Here is a 16,039-nt window from a genome sequence, read left to right on the forward strand (position 1 = left end):
TCTCTCTGAGGTTGGACTGTCTGTTCAGTGTTTCTTTGTCTCTAGATCTGTTTTGTTTTTGTTCATCAGTTTATGTTGTTCATTATATCCCACATATGAGTGAGGTCATGTGATATTTATCTTTCTCCAACTGGCTTATTTCACTTAGCACAATGCTCTCCAGGTCCATCCATGCTGTTGCAAGTGGTAAAAGTTCCTTCTTTTTTACCGTAGCATAGTATTCCATTGTGTAGATGTACCACAGTTTTTTAATCCACTCATCTGCTGATGGGCACTTAAGCTGTTTCCAAATCTTAGCTATTGTAAATTGTGCTGTTATGAACATAGGGGTGCATGGTAGAATTCTTACTGGCAAAGATTTCTGGTCTTCTTTTCATCCAGAAAATTCCAAAAGACCTCATGAAGTGCTCAAGTGAGGAGATGAGAAGGGAATTACTGTGACATGCATCCTCTTAAGGATGAGAGACAAAACCTTGCTCTAACTGGTGTGTTTGCAATAGGTAAACTACTTTTAAGGAAAAGCGGGGTTAATGCTTCCCAAGTAATGGAAGGTGAGAGGGTCCGGGGTGAAGGCTGTGGCACTGCCTGAGCTACCCCTGCCAGGACCCCACAGTCAGAGAATGACTGGGTCTCCAGCCCTTCCCTGCAAGTTACCATGACTGTGTCGACAGGTGTAACACAGAAGCACAGCAGAGCCCACAGGATTCTGACCACGGCGATGGGGAGGTCCCGTCGACCTCGACCAGCACAGCTGGGAGTTCTTCTGTGCCAGGTAAGGCAGTCTGCTGGTTAGGACTCCTGGCCCTCCCCACAGGGAAAGATGAAACCTAGTCCTGACTCGTCAGCTGGTTATGTCTGTTCAGGCCGCCCTTCCTCTTGTGTGTCTGCACTTGCATGAGGGTGAACTCCATGTGTGTTACCAGCTCATTTGGGCTTAGAGGAAATTCTGGGAGCAAATCGGAACAGTAAAGGGAGGAACTGGGTATGCCAAGAACTGTGATCCTGAGGCAAACAGCACCCCCCATCCCTGAACTGGGCCCAGGATGGTGACTGACAATGCTAGCCCACCTCCCGCCCCTTAGAAAAGATAGGCAGCTGTGAGCGGGGGTGGACAGGCCACTGGGCTCCTTTCTAGAAGGGTCAGGTCACAGTGTTTTAAGTTGGATTTTATTTCTTTTGACTAAAGATCTACCAGGGTATTACTTTGACCCCGAAAAGAATCGGTACTTCCGCTTGCTCCCTGGACATAACAACTGCAACCCCCTCACGAAGGAGGGCATCCAGCAGAAGGCGATGGAGCACAAAAGGCTGCAGCTGCTAGAGGAAGAGGACAGGCAGACAAAGGTGGGCTCCACGCTCGGGGGGCCGCCTGTCCCCTCACCCCTGCCAGCCTGCACCCACGGCTGAAGGCGGGTGCCCATTCAGCGCCCCTGCACGCTCCGCTTAGTGCACTTCTGGGATGTGGTGTTGACTTTTCCCTGACAGGAACCTGACGAAGAGAATAGAACAAGCGAGCAATCCCCTCCCACTCCACTTTCCCAATTTGCAAAGTTTCATCAGTAATTCAATAATTCTAACATTTGTCCTTCCCTGGGGGAATCTTGAAAAGCAGCATGATACAGTTTCAATAACTGTATATTTTAAATAGAAAACCAGAGTACATGGTTTGGATATGAGGGTTTCTTAGATGCCAGGACATTTGGATGGTTACAGGGCAACAGAATGGAAAATCCGGGGCCCTGGGTCCCCATAGGTCGAATGGAAAGCACGATGCAGACCTGAGTGTCCAGGGCCATTCCTGCACTCACTAGCGTGGCGGCTTCTCCCCAGGTATAGCTTGACTGGGGGGCTTGGACAGAGGCACTGAGCAGACCTTCCAGTCACACATTCCTGCTTGTGATAGGCTTTTCCTCTTGCCACGATGGGAGACCAGCCAAGGAGACATCGGTTTGTATGCATATAATTTCTGCCAATTTATTACCTGTTTCTATTTTTTTTTTCTTTAATTTAGAAAATAACCAGGATGGGATTTAATGCCACTTCCTTGTTACAAAAAAGCAAGCTGGGTTTTCTCAACGCCACCAGTTATTGCCGGTAAGTCGGTGCCTCTTCACAAGTATTCTTTTTCTGTTTTTTATTTCCATGGCCCAAAAATCCAGTCAGGAGACCACATAGCTCATAGCTGCTCTGTGAGGAGCCTTCACCATTGAGGAGCTCTAGCTCACAGCCTGCCGTCTGCTGCTGAACCAGCCCTGAGAGCATCACTCCTAGAGCACGGGGCACACGTCCGCAGGCCAGAGAGAGGAGAGGGGACCTAGGCAGAGAAATTGGGCAGAAATTTCTCAGGATGTTTTCTCCGTTACTTATAAATCGTGTTTAGTTTAGTAGTAGGTCTTATCACTTCATTCCTGTGAGATTTCTGCCTCCTTTTCTCTTTACCTAATCAGTTACAAAAAATGGAACCTTAAATAGATGTATGTGCACTAAACTTTATTTAAGTACTTGTGATTCCTGATATAATTCTAACTAAAACCCTGTGAGATAGGCAGACACCTCCTCTGGTTTCTGGAAGAGACTGAGGCTCAGAATGGAGTGATTTTTCTCAAGGTAAAGCCAGAAAGGATGGGATCTGTCTGACTCCCAAACCGGAGCTCCTAACCCCTGTGTTCTGCTGCCTCCCACTGTGTGTGGACAGGGGAAGAAACACCCTGAGTTTGGGTGGTTTATAGGGGACACAGCTCTCATCTTGGAGCAAGGCCGCCTTCCCTGTAGGCCAGCCCTGCAGGAGGTATGAGGAAGGGCAGGTAGGAACCTGCCTCTCCTTCATTTCCCTAAAAGAGATAAGTATCTAGGTAAAAAGACCTGTTCTTCTCCCTAAAACATGCTTTCTCCTTCATGGAGGGGGAAGGGGCAGTAAGATGGGCGGCCGCATGCCTGGGCCCTTCCCATAGCTGGGTGTGTGCCCTTCGACATGTTTCATTTCTCAGGCACCTTCTCTTGGTCTCAAGAAAGAGTTGTACCAGATAATCCCAAAACAGATTCCTCGAGTTCTAACTTCCTTTGACCCTGTAAATGGGCCGCTCATTTCTTTGCTTTAGTTTTCCTGAGAGTTCTAAAATTGGATTTATTTGGAATCTTGCTCATTTCCATTGCTGAGAGATAATAGGGAGAGGGCCAACGAGGTGAGGTGGTCTTCAGGGTGTGGGGCAGGGCAGACGCTCTGAATCTTCCTCATGGGTGTCTAGGTGTGGTGCCCATGCCCTCTCTTTCCTCCTGCAGTTTAGCCCATGAGCTGCGAGTGAGCTGCATGCAGAGGAAGAAGGTTCAGATTCACAGCTCCGATCCCTCCGCTTTGGCAAGCGACCGATTTAACCTCATAATGGTGAGTGGGAGGGAGCCACATGTGGTTGCCGGGGATATTGCTGCCGTGCCCGACACTTTATGCCCTGGCATTGGCTCCCATCATGCCTGGCTGTGTAGATGCCAGTTGCATAAAAGCATGTGTCCACTAGGTTTTATAGTTTTAACAGGCACCTACTGGCTACCCATTGGCAGGTGCCAAACTGGCAAAGAAGGCCATGGCGACCATTGTCCCCCCTACTACAGCTCTGTCATTTGACATGAGAATCAGGGCCCACCTCACATTGACTGAGAACCATCAGAAGGGCTCACAGTGGTTCGGGAGCTTCTAATCTTCCCTATACTGGGCAGGATTTGGTAGCCAACCCTAGTGCTCCCGTGTCCTCAGTAGCAACAGCAGGTTACTCCCTTGCTTGCTGTTCTGACCTGAGTAGCAGGGGCCTGTAAGCCTGTGACCCTTGGCCTGCACACCCACCATCATCATGCCATTTACAGGGAGCAAAAATCTTCTCTTGGTTAGACCCAGGCTGAAAGCCAGGGCCAACTACTTGAGTCCAGGGTCTAGGGAAATGTTGGCAGAGGATCCACTGCAAACGGCAGGAGCCAGCCTGCTCAGGTAGACTGGGGATTCGAGGTCACAGTAGAGCATGGCCTGCCCAGCAAGCCCTGTCTTTCCTGGAGGCCTAGGGAAAACCCAGGAAAGAGAGACACACAAAACAAAGAGTCTCACTTGGCCATTGTGGCTCAGTGGTTGCATGTCTACCTATAAACCAGGAGGTCAAGGTTCAATTCCTCATCAGGGCACATGCCTGGGTTGCAGGCTCAATCCCCTGTAAGGGGCGTGCAGGAGGCAGCCGATCAATGACTCTCTCATCATTTATGTTTCTATCTCTCTCTCCCTCCCTCTCTGAAATCAATAAAAAATATATATACATATATTTTTTAAAAAGAGCCTCAGCCTGATGACCTGCTGACAGGACTAGGGGCTGAAGCTGCAGAATTGACCCTTGACATCTTGCCCCAGGAGACCTCGATAGCAGAGCCCTTCCTCATAAGGGTGTCAGGGGCCAGGACTCACTCCCCCCATATGTGTTTGGGGAGACATTTGCTCTGAATACTTTCTTGCAGTGAGTTCCCCTCAGGTCATCTCCACTCCCTCATGGACGGGAGCTCTCACCTGGTGCATATGCAGACACGGGGGCTGTGAGAGATGGACAGATGGTGTTAGGCCTGCGAAGTCACCTACAAGCCACTTTCCCTTTCCAGGCGGATACCAACAGTGACCGGCTCTTCACAGTGAATGATGTCAAGGTTGGAGGCTCCAAGTACGGCATCATCAGCCTGAGCGGTCTGAAGACCCCCACACTCCGGGTGCATATGCACGAAAACCTCTACTTCACCAACCGGAAGGTACTCCGCCCTCCCCTTCAGCTTTGCAGCCCACTTGCCTTTGGGCCCAGGGGCACTGCAGTGGTTAGCCAAAGTCAGAGTAGAGGAGAGAGCTTTGGGAAGAAGCCAGCGCTCTGTGCCTCATTTCCCCAAGGGAGAAATGGAGTTGTAGATCCTGAGAACCATGGAGGAAGAAAAGGGCCTCAGGAGTTCCTTGTCTTGAAAGAGAAAAGAATTTAGATGTGGGAAGACTTGAAGTGGTGCTTCCTTAGCTGGTTGTACGGACTTCCCTTCAAGAGGATTGAGTTGATTCGAAGGAGCCCACACAAGGCACATAGTTCCTGGGAGGTGGGCTGCAGTAACCGGGGTGGAGGGTCCTCCCAGTGTCAGGACGATGTGTCAGTCGCTCAGCCAGTCTATGGCTGACACTGAGGTTTACATAAATGTGAAAAGCTTGATGTCTAAGGGGCAACCTTTAAACTGCAGTGGGGTGACAGCTGCATCTGTCGGTAAGAAGCTGTGACTTTCTGTTCTTTGGGATATGAGCCACAAGACATGGAAATGGTTTCTGGGTAAAGTGAGATCCAGTATGCCTTCAGAGTTAGGTGTGTTTCCTGCCATTGAAGAGAAGTCATTCCTGCCCTACAGGGTTTACCAGATGTCTCACTGTGAGGCCCATGCAGGACTAAGGCCTACGCGCTACCTCCTCCTTGTTCCTCTTTAAGGCTCTATGTGCTAGGACAGGAGCTTCCTGTTCTCAGAATGCTTGTTCCAGCCCCTTTTAAAGGGGAGATCTATCCCCACAAGTTATTCCACAAGAAAGAATCTGTTTCTCTCCGTGAGTTGGTGGTCAGACCAATCTTGCCGTCTTGCTATGTGCTTCCTCACCAGGTGAACTCTGTGTGCTGGGCCTCGCTGAATCACTTGGATTCTCACATTCTGTATCTTTTGGCAGATGAAGAGGTTTGGTGGGGTTTGTAAAGTGGTATCTTAGAAGTCAGAAGACTAGACCATTCTGCACATACTTCACTCTTTCAGTAAGAGCACTGCGCGTGGTAAAAGACAAGGATTCCCATGATGCTCAGGGAAGTAGTTGAGGTCCTGGGGTGACTTTAAGGTCACTATGAACTTTAGCAGAGAATAAAGGAGAAAGGAACAGTAACATCTTGGGAAGGAACCCCCAATCCTCCTGAAGCAGAGGTAGGAGCAAGAGCTGCAGTCGTCCCGAGGTGGGGTGGGCCTCCTGGGGGGTGGGTGCTGAGGCAGGCATCAAAGAAAGGGGGTTCCTTTGGCTTGGGGCATGGGCCTGTGGGCTCTGGACCTGGGGTCTCTGCAGAGATGGCCTTCTTTGGAGCACTCTTCATTCTAGTCTCTGCCTTCCCAGAGAGCCATCAGGGCTTCTTTGCCGGGAGCACAGTAGTGCAGTGTCAAGGTAGCTGGGCCCTTCGTCTGGGGTCCATGGGGTTTCTCGATGCATAGGACAACTGTCCGACATGTGATTCACAGAAGAATATTGTTTGACCCCAAGCCAAAGCCACATGTTAATGAGTCTTGACTTGAATCATTTCCATAATAAATGAGTTATTAAAATGATGACCACTGGTACCCAACACCTATTTCATGAGTTGCCATGTCGTTAACAGTTAACATCTGTGAATGCACTTAGCACAGTGCTTGGCACGTGTGGGTCCTCAACAAATGATGGCTGAATCTGAACCTGTTTTTAAATGTATGACAGTGACTCTGTTTCAAAGGGTTTTAGAGCCTAAATTAGAGATCTGATTATAAATTTTACATAGACAAACAAAACTGTGTGTTTGATAAATTGAAAGTTTTATGTGGCTTTCTTTTGGGGTGATGGCACCACCTGTGACTGTGATGATGTTACCAGAGGACAGAAGAGGCCAAGCCTTAAAAGAGAGAGAAAACAACAACCTCACTCTCATTTTTAAATTTAAAAACAGTATGGTATTTTTTCATGTTTCTGTGGGCTGAGAAGAGGATAGAAATCCGTGTAATTGGGTTTGAAGAGTATGAAGAGTATGGTTTGTTGTTGCTTGCTCAGCGGCTTGCCCTCTGGTGGTCATCTCGGGTAATCTTCAGGCTTTTATGCACCTGCTGCTCCTGCTGCAGAACATGGAGCTTGCTCCCTTTACAAAAATGGTACCTTTTCAGACCTGCATTCTGCATTTTCCCCAAAGAGTGGTGGAAGGTTAGACTAAATTCTCTTCTACACTTGCTAGGCCCTTTGTTAACCTATGGCCTGTTACAGGATTAAATCTACAATTCTGGCCCTGTAAGTCATTCCAAAGTTTGGCTGTAACCTGGGTTTCAGCCACGTAACTGAAAGTGCATGTGTAAGGACTTTTTCCCCACATCCTTGCCCTCCACACTAGAGATACAGTGGGGCCTTGACTTACGAGTGTCCCGACTAACGAGTTTTTCGAGATACGACCGTCTCTCGGCCAATTTTTTGCTTTGAGTTGCGAGCTAAAATTCGGGTTACGAGCCAGCTTCAGATACCCCACCGCTAGTTGGCGCAGCAAACGTCACAGTGAACGCCACAACATCAGCCCAGCATCACGTGTCTCACTCGTTCACTTTTGATTTGACATACGAGTAATTTGAGTTACGAGCTCTGTCACGGAACGAATTAAACTCATAAGTCAAGGCCCCACTGTACTTACTATCTAAGGCAACATGACACACACGCATCAGACAGACTGCCAAAAATGTTGCCTGTTTGCTTTGCAAATATTTATATTTTTTGATGAGGTATGTATGTGTATTCATTCCCCCAACATCTACTGAGCATATACAATACCTGTGCAAAGTGCTGGAGATGGGCAGCTCCACAGGTGATCAGTCTGTAGTGATGTCTGTGTTGCAGCTGGATCTCAGAGGGATGCAGGTATTGGGTCAGCCTGCCTGGAGGTGATTCCTACATGGAAAGAAGGGGCCAGTGCTCCATCAGGAGAAAGAGTCAGGAGACCATGCACATGGGTATCCATGATGTCTCTGGCTAAGGAGGGCCTTGCAAGACTGAATCCTCAGGGATGTGGGATGCCCATGGAAGACTGTGATCATGGAGTCATTTCTTATACAGGCTGACGACGGTGAGACCTCAGACAGAGGCTGCTGCAAGATTAAGCAGGCAGTGGAGAGGGAGTGAGTGATGAGCAGGAGTGGAGGAGAGGCACGAGTCTGAGAGGCTTGGGACCCGGGCCAGGCCATGTTGGTGTTTGGAAAAGTCCAAAGATGGAACTCCAAGAGAGGTGGCGTGGAGAACAAGGAGTATGTAGTTAGAAGTTGTGCTGCATGACCACAGGACAGGACTGGAGGGTGTTCATCAGATTCAGAAACGGGCTCATTGGAGACCTTGGGGAGGACATTTACTGGAAAGGTGTCATACCTGGATTTTAGTGAGTTGAGTGAAAGAAAGGCAAGGAGTGGGGATAAATGTAGGTTCTGATTGAGAGAAGTTAGGCTGTGAAGGGAAAGGGAGAGGAACCAAATCAATCAGAAGACAGTACAATAGAAAAGTAGGCAATGAATATAAAGAGACAGTTCAAAAGGGAAACCCACATGACTAATCAGATGAATCAGTACACCCAGTTATGGTTAGGGAAATGCGAATTTAAATAATGGGAAGATTTTTACCCTTTCAGATAAGCACAAATTTTCAAAGTCTGATAGTGCCAAGATTTGACAGATGTGGAGAATGGGGAACATTGCTGGATAAGTGCATTGATATAACCACTTTAAGTTGGAAGTTGGGGATGCAAGAACCTTACAACCCACAGGCCCATCCACTCTAGGTATAGACATAGGAGCAGCTTCCAAGCTGCAGGTCATGGCCTGTCAGTGGCTATGAAAGGAATTTGTGAGCAGCATTTTTTAAGTGAAATAGACTAGAAAATATGAGTTTCATACTTAGTAAGGGCAAATCCTATATAATAAAACCCTAATATGCAAATTGACCAAATAGCAGAACAACCGGTTGCTATGATGCATACTGACCACCAGGGAGCAGGCGCTCAATGTAGGAGGTCACACAGGGAGAGCGCCACTCAGCCAGAAGCCGGGCAAAGGGCTGGCGAGCACAGTCCACAGCAGCGCTAAGGAGCAGCGAGCCGAGCGGTAAGAAGCAGCGAGCAGGCGGGTGGTAAGGAGCAAGAGGTCCTGGACTGTGAGAGGGCTCTGGACTGTGAGAGGGCACAGGCCGGCCTGAGGGAAACCCCCCACCCACCCACCCAGTGTACGAATTTTGTGCACCGGGCCTCTAATATTTTGTAAAACTTTTATTTCAAATATTTGTGTGTGTATGGCATGTAGTACTGTAAAATTAAATTCTTACTCTGGGATTAAGAAATACTGCCTTAGGAAAGGCTCCCACACATGGGCCTGAGAGACAGGAAGGCACTCATTCCAGCAGAAGAGCAAAAAGAGAAACAACAACCTAAGTGCCCAGCAGAAGACGAATAAATCAATTGTGATGCATTTATACAAAGAATGGTGTAAATGAAGGAACTGGGGCTACAAACCTCAACACTGATAAATCTAGAAGACAATGGAGATTGATCTGTGTGATACTGTTTACATATGTTTTTAAAACAATAACAGTTCTTTCTATTGCTCATGGACAAATATGCTGTGGCAGGATAACATGGCCTAGAACACAGACCAATTTTAGAACAGTGCTTCTTTCTGGGTGAGGAAAAGGGAGAATTGGGCTGGGGAGGGTCAGAGAGGGCTGTTAGCTGTGTCTGTGACACTTTTTCCTTTAAAAACATCTGAAACTAAATATGGGAAATGTGAATGTGTTAAATCTGGATTTACGGGTGTTATTTTTGTAATTTTTTGAAGGGCACTAATGCCCATTCTCCTCCCAGAGGAGAGCTTGTACTTGACTGTCCTTAACAGAGTTTCCAGGCTGTGCCTCATGGGAATCGCAGAGACTCCGGGCTGTGCCACCCTGCTCCCAGCGTCACTGTTCGTCAATAGTCATCCAGGTACAGGGCCCCCCCCCTTTTTTTAATAAGGGGGTGCTGTGACAGAGGTCTCTGTCCTCTGCCTCCCAGAGGCTACAGCCAACAACACCAGAAGCTCCTTGGCGAAGGATTGGACAAGGAGGGGTGGGAACCACAGGCTGAGTGAACCAATCAGAGCTCGCAGGATGAGGACAGCAAGCACCTGTGGGGAGTCCTTACACCTGACCCAGGATTCGTACTGGAAGCATGTGCATCTTTCTTTTTTAAAAATATTTCCATTGTTTTTTAGGGAGAGGGAGAGAGAAACATCAATGATGAGAGAATCATTGATTGGCTGCCTCCTGCACGTACCCTACTGAGGGTTGAGCCAGCAACCCAGGCAAGTGCCCTGACCAGGCATCGAACTGTGCGTAGGACGATGCCCAACTGTCTGAGCCACACTGGTCAGGGATGCATTGGCATCTTTACATATTTCCTTCTTTTGGGTCATTTCAGGGGGCAGAACACTTAAAAGTATGTGTAATCAATGCAAGAAATCAAAACATTTGAGCTGCTGGTACAGATCATTCACAAAGGTGTGGCCCACTGGTGTTATTAGGGATATTTACATTCTCTGGCTGAAGGCAGTTCAGAATTCTGGACTTCTTCCTGGCAGCATTTTGAAAATTGAGTTTCCAGCCTTTCAGAGAATTAGGATCAGTTAGACAAGGGTCAGGCCTCTAAGAGTACAGGCTTCAGGCAGACCAGCATGAATCCCAACTTGAACAGATTACTTAACCTCTGTAGAATGAAGATGATACCCACCCATCAGGAGTGTTAAATGAAGTCACGTACACTTGGCATAGGGCCTGGCATTTCATTGAATAGCTAGTGTATGGAGCAGGTATTATCACCAAGTTACAGTTGAAGAAACAGGCCAAGAGAAGTTCAGAATTTGCCTTTAAAACTAATCTGTGGCCTGATCCATGTGGGTCAGTGGTTGAGGGTCACGGTTTGATTCCTGGTCAGGGCACATGCCCCCCCGCCCCTGCCAGTTTATAGGCTCAATCCCACAAAACATCCTGGGTTTTGTGGTAGCAAAAAAAGACACCCTGGTTCTCTGGGGTCCTTGGTCAAAAGTGGCTGTTCTGAGAATGAATATATAAATCTTTCCTGACGTCCAGAAGAAGTGTTAAAAAGACTAGCGGCTATGGGGGAGGCAATATAGAGTCACAGATCAGAGGGCTTCAATCTCAGATCACATTATTAGATGTGCAATATCAAGCAAAACATTTTTTAAATAAACTCTTTTATTGATAAAACATACATAAAGGGCACAAGTCTTAAGTATATAGTTTAATCAGCTATCACAAGGTACATATAGCCACCACCCAAGTTAAACAGAATTTCTAATACCCTCCCAATTACCATTTCCCTAAAGGGAACCACTATCCTGACTTCTAACACCACAGTTTGTTGGTTTGTTTTTAAATATATTTTTATTGATTTCAGAGGGAGAGGGAGAGAGAGAGAAACGTCAATGATGAGAGAGAATCCTTGCTCGGCTGCCTCCTGCACGCCCCTGAGCAGCTGTTCCTGGAGGTTTCCCAAATCGGTGGTTACTGACATGGCAGCGTGAAGGGAAGGTCTCTGTCCCTCGAGGGCAGCCATGCTGTACACTCACTGCTTCTCTCAGCAGGAGACCGGCCTGGCATGCTCTGCAGTTTCCGGATCCCTGGGGCCTGGTCGTGTGCGTGGTCCTCGAACATCCAGGCAAATAACTGCTTCAGCACAGGTGAGCCAGGGCTGCCACCCCAGGTCCCAGAGAAAAGGACGTTTCAGACCTTAAATCCCCATATCCCGCAATCCCTCTCCCAGATCACAAGTGACACTTGTCTCTCCGCCCCATCTCTGTCTCTGTCAGGCTTGTCTCGGTGGGTCCTGGTGACCAACGTGGTGACGGGACACCGGCTGTCGTTTGGGACGAGCAGTGATGTCTTGACCCAGCAGTTTGCCGTCATGGTTGGTGGGACTGGGAAGGGCCCAATACACTTTCCCAAGAGTGGAAATTTTGCTGGATTGAAATTGGATTCCCATGTGACAGTTCTTCCTCATCCCCCCTTTACAGAGGAAAATGGCATGAGAAAGGATTAAGGGTTTCTTAAATGTGTCTTTACTGAGTGAAAGTTGACTGATCCAGAAAGGCCTGGCTGAACTGGCTTTAAACAACTTCCTGTTTAAATGAACTGTTAGCAGTTCTTAAGTAGCACTTGGATTAGCCAATAGGACAAGCAGTTTTTTGTTTTTAATGTTTTTATTGATTTTTTTTTTTTTTTTTTTTTTTTTTTAGAGAGGAAGGGAGAGGGATAGAGATGTAGACATTGATGAGAGAGAAACATCAATAGTCTGCCTCCTGCACACCCTCTAATGGGGATTGAGTTTGCACCCCGGGCATGTGCCCTGACTAGGAATCGAACTGGGGACCTCTTGTTCATGGGTCGATACTCAACCACTTAGCCCAGCGGTTCTCAACCTGTGGGTGGCGACCCCTGAACATACATCCTGCATATCAGATATTTACATTACGATTCATAACAGTAGCAAAATTACAGTTATGAAGTAGCAACGAAAATAATTTTATGGTTGGGGGTCACCACAACATGAGGAACTGTATTAAAGGGTCGCGGCATTAGGAAGGTTGAGAACCACTGAAGCCACACCAGCCTGGCAAGCAGTTTTTTTTCTTTTCTTATTTTTTTTTAATTTTATTTTTATTGATTAGAGAGAGAAAGGGAGAGGGAGAGAGAGAGGGAAACATCAATGATGAGAAAGAATCACCGATCGGCTGCCTCCTGCACACCCCACACTGGGGACCAAGCCCGCAACCTGGGCATGTGCCCTTGACCGAACCGAACCTAGGACCCTTCAGTCCACGGGCCGATGCTCTATCCACTGAGCCAAACTGGCTAGGGCACAAGCAGTTCTTTTAGTATATAAATTAAGTCCCAGTTTATAGTCCTTAATAGTTTCATACACAGCTTTCAAGTTACACATTTTATAAATTTAAAAATCAAAATTCTTGCCCTAACCGGTTTGGCTCGGTGGGTAGAGCATCGGCCTGTGGACTCAAGGGTCCTGGGTTCGATTCTGGTCAGGGGCATGTACCTTGGTTGCAGGCACATACCCAGTAGGGAGTGTGCAGGAGGCAGCTGATCGATGTTTCTCTCTTACAGATGTTTCTAACTCTCTATCCCTCTCCCTTCCTCTCTGTAAAAAATCAATAAAATATATTTTTTAAAAAAATCAAAATTCTAGTCTTATTGTATTTCAAAAACTTGTTCCACAGAAAATGCTGTCTCTCTTTAGAAATGAGGAGGTAGTATGCCAATCTGCTTCCAGCAGTAAGCACAGAGTTCATTAATTCAGGTTTCTTCAGCCATCTTCCCTCTCTATTTAGGACCCCATGTCTTACCTGGACCTCTGATCTCTCCTACTCCATCCTCATCACCCCAGCTTCGCACACGATCTTGGTGGAGATAGGGCGCCATCACTGGGGCTTTAGAGTGAGGCCTAAGGGGCCAGTGCAGCCAGTGGGGACGACCTTGGGGGGACACATGGGCCCAGTTCTTTGCTTTCATTAGGAACCCTCCCAGCTCCACTGAGGCTCACACTCTGACCACCCACACCTCTGATCCCGGAGAGCTGGGGCGGGGGAGGGGACGGAGGGCTGTGTTCTGGAGGGCACACCCCTCCCGGCCTTAGCGGGAGGTACCAAGCAGTCCCTCTTTCCACAGACTCCTTTGCTGTTTAATGGCTGTCGCTCTGGGGAGATCTTTGCCATTGATATTCGATGTCGAAATCAAGGCAATAACTGGAAGGCCACTAGCCTGTTCCACGACTCACCGGTGACATCTGTGAAAGTCCTCCAGGAGGAGCAGTGCCTGGTGGCATCCGACATGGCTGGAAAGGTACAGTAGGCTGTGCAGGAGGCTGCTTTGCTGGGAGCCCAGTCTGGTCTAGACAGACGTGGAACTGGTTCTGGTGCTTTTGATGGAGTCTAGGTCTCAGGAGTTTGAGGCTTAGATTTTTCTAACCGGAAGAGGTGTTTGGAGACCACCTGCCCTCCCTCATTCCTGGGGTTCACCAGTGTCCCTGCTGGACCCTCCTTAATGGTCCCTTGTGCTTCTTCCCTCAGATCAAACTGTGGGACCTGAGGACCACCAAGTGTGCAAGGCAGTACGAAGGTCACGTGAACGAGTACGCCCGCCTGCCCCTGCACGTGCATGAAGAGGAAGGAATCCTGGTGGCCGGTACTTGGGGCAGGGGCGGTTCCATCCACCAATTCTATCCCTTAGGCCCCCAGCATCTGAAGCGGCTGAGGGAGACATTACTTTAAAACAGAACAGAATATAGGGATCGTGGACTGTCGGGATTGGGAAGACTACATGGGACAGCCCTTTGTTCCCACATCAGCGGACAAACATTTCAGTAGCAGGCAGGTCAGGTGCAGTAGCACAGCAGTTTGGGAGACTTGGATGTAGGGTTTCCATCTGTTCACCAGGTCAGCATTCAGTGTGACCTTATCCCATTATGCAACTTCTGTCAAAAAGCTTGGGCTCCCTGTTCTTTGAACTTGTGTGTGTTTCCAGAAGAGGATGCTGGAAAAAGAAGTTAAGGCCATTGTAAAGAAACTGATGCCTGGCTCCTGTAACACCATCCCTTTGGATCCATGCTCTGTAGAACAGGAAGCAGAGCTGTCTAGCCTCTAAGCTGCTTCCTTTTAGTCTGTTTTCCACGGGTTTTCAGCGCAGAAGAGTTCAGTGTTCTGGCTAATAGAGAAGAGAGACACCTTGTTGACAGGCAGATGGGGGTTGGGGGCCAGTTGCAGGGTCAGTGACCTGCGCTACAGGAGCAACCGGCTGTATGTCCCTCGGGTGCCTGCCCTCTTCCCCTGAAGCTCCCCAGGACGCATACCATGTGTCTGGACCACCGGAACCAGTGGTGCTAGTGTCGCATTCCTCATCACTGAGCCCTGACGGCCACGTGGTCTTGAGAACTAAGCCGTGAAGCCAGAAAGAGCTCTGGGGAGAGTTGCACCTAGTTTGTCCCCAGGTGTAATGAAGTCATTAGCTCTTCCTGGCTACTGTTTTATAAATAGGAAAGCGGTTGCATGTCATCGAGACCAGGTGGGCTGGGCTCCCTCTTGAGCAGCGCAGAGCCCACCCATTAGCCGGACAACCAGCAAGTCCTCCCGGGTGTCACACAGCTAGTCGGTGCAGCTTGTCACTTTGAATACATGCAACTAGTTATGGTTCTAGAGCACCAGGGTGACCCATAACTTTGATTTTCAAAAACTACATATTACCAGTAGAAAAATTTTCCATTTGAGGGTTTGTGTTCTGGCTCCCAGGGAGTCATGAGAAGCCATGCACACGAGTTCTCTGCACTCTCGCTAACCTGCCGCGTGTCTGTCTCCCCTCTCCTAGTGGGCCAGGACTGCTACACGAGAATCTGGAGCCTCCGCGATACCCACCTGCTCAGAACCATACCCTCCCCACATCCCACCTCCAGGACCAACATTCCCAGTGTGGCCTTCTCATCTCGGCTGGGGGGCGTCCGGGGAGCGCCGGGGCTGCTCATGGCCGTCCAGCAGGACCTTTACTACTTCACTTACAGCTAATTCTGCAGAGAGCAGCCTGCAGGCATGTGGATTTGACTGAATGGAGTAAAGAGTAGCCATACCTCTGCCATATGCTGTTTCCAGTGAAGGCATTTTAAATGGATGCTCTGTGTGCACAGATCCCATCCATCCAGCTGCTGCGGACATGAAGGTGCTATGTTTTATGTGGAGACACTTTAGTAATGTATGTCAGTTAAGTTGTGGGCTCAGAGAGCTTGAAAGTCCTTTTCATAAAAGGTACCTATTTCCTTTTGTTGAATTCCTTAGAATAGTCCCTTCCCCCTTTTATAAAACAAAAATTACTTTTTCTAAGGGCTGAAGATTAGCAATACCTAAATTAAAGCTTCTTTCACCAAAAGCCCTTTCAAGAAGCCTAATGAGACTGTTAGGCTAGTCAGTGCCTGGGTCCCAAAAAGACATGCATCTGTACTTGAGAACGCCAGCTGGAGAGAAGGGGAAGAGGAAAGTCCTTTTCCTCGAGTTTCTAGAGAAAGATTTGAGGCTGGAGTTTGGCCTTCTCACACTCAGTATCAGGAACAAATGTTTGTGATTCTCCTTTTCTTTATCATTCACGGGCATTGGGCAGAAAGGTGGATCGTTTTAGAGCAGTGGTTCTCAACCTTGGCTGCACATTAGAATC

General features: G+C 48.2%; 1 protein-coding gene across 4 annotated transcripts in view; it reads left to right on the forward strand.

Moving 5' to 3' along the window:
• DCAF4 (DDB1 and CUL4 associated factor 4) overlaps positions 1–15,647 on the forward strand; it is a 24,520-nt gene extending 8,873 nt beyond the window's left edge. The window contains exons 1-13 of one of the 4 annotated variants that reach the window (XM_023761340.1): positions 263–500; positions 672–772; positions 1,187–1,344; positions 2,012–2,094; positions 3,280–3,382; positions 4,627–4,770; positions 5,641–5,690; positions 9,682–9,761; positions 11,416–11,514; positions 11,644–11,741; positions 13,514–13,687; positions 13,915–14,029; positions 15,206–15,647. In XM_023761340.1, the coding sequence (XP_023617108.1) occupies positions 1,294–1,344; positions 2,012–2,094; positions 3,280–3,382; positions 4,627–4,770; positions 5,641–5,690; positions 9,682–9,761; positions 11,416–11,514; positions 11,644–11,741; positions 13,514–13,687; positions 13,915–14,029; positions 15,206–15,399 (1,191 nt within the window). In that variant the 5' untranslated portion in view covers positions 263–500; positions 672–772; positions 1,187–1,293 and the 3' untranslated portion in view covers positions 15,400–15,647. Of the gene's footprint in view, positions 1–262; positions 501–671; positions 773–1,186; positions 1,345–2,011; positions 2,095–3,279; positions 3,383–4,504; positions 4,541–4,626; positions 4,771–5,640; positions 5,691–9,681; positions 9,762–11,415; positions 11,515–11,643; positions 11,742–13,513; positions 13,688–13,914; positions 14,030–15,205 lie in introns of those variants that run through there. The other 3 variants (XM_006097596.3, XM_014463344.2, XM_023761341.1) reach the window with 3 other exon arrangements.
• Positions 15,648–16,039: the final 392 nt, after the last annotated feature.

The sequence above is a fragment of the Myotis lucifugus genome, unplaced genomic scaffold, assembly GCF_000147115.1.
Source record: "Myotis lucifugus unplaced genomic scaffold, Myoluc2.0 scaffold_207, whole genome shotgun sequence".
Classification (NCBI taxonomy): Eukaryota; Metazoa; Chordata; class Mammalia; order Chiroptera; family Vespertilionidae; genus Myotis; species Myotis lucifugus.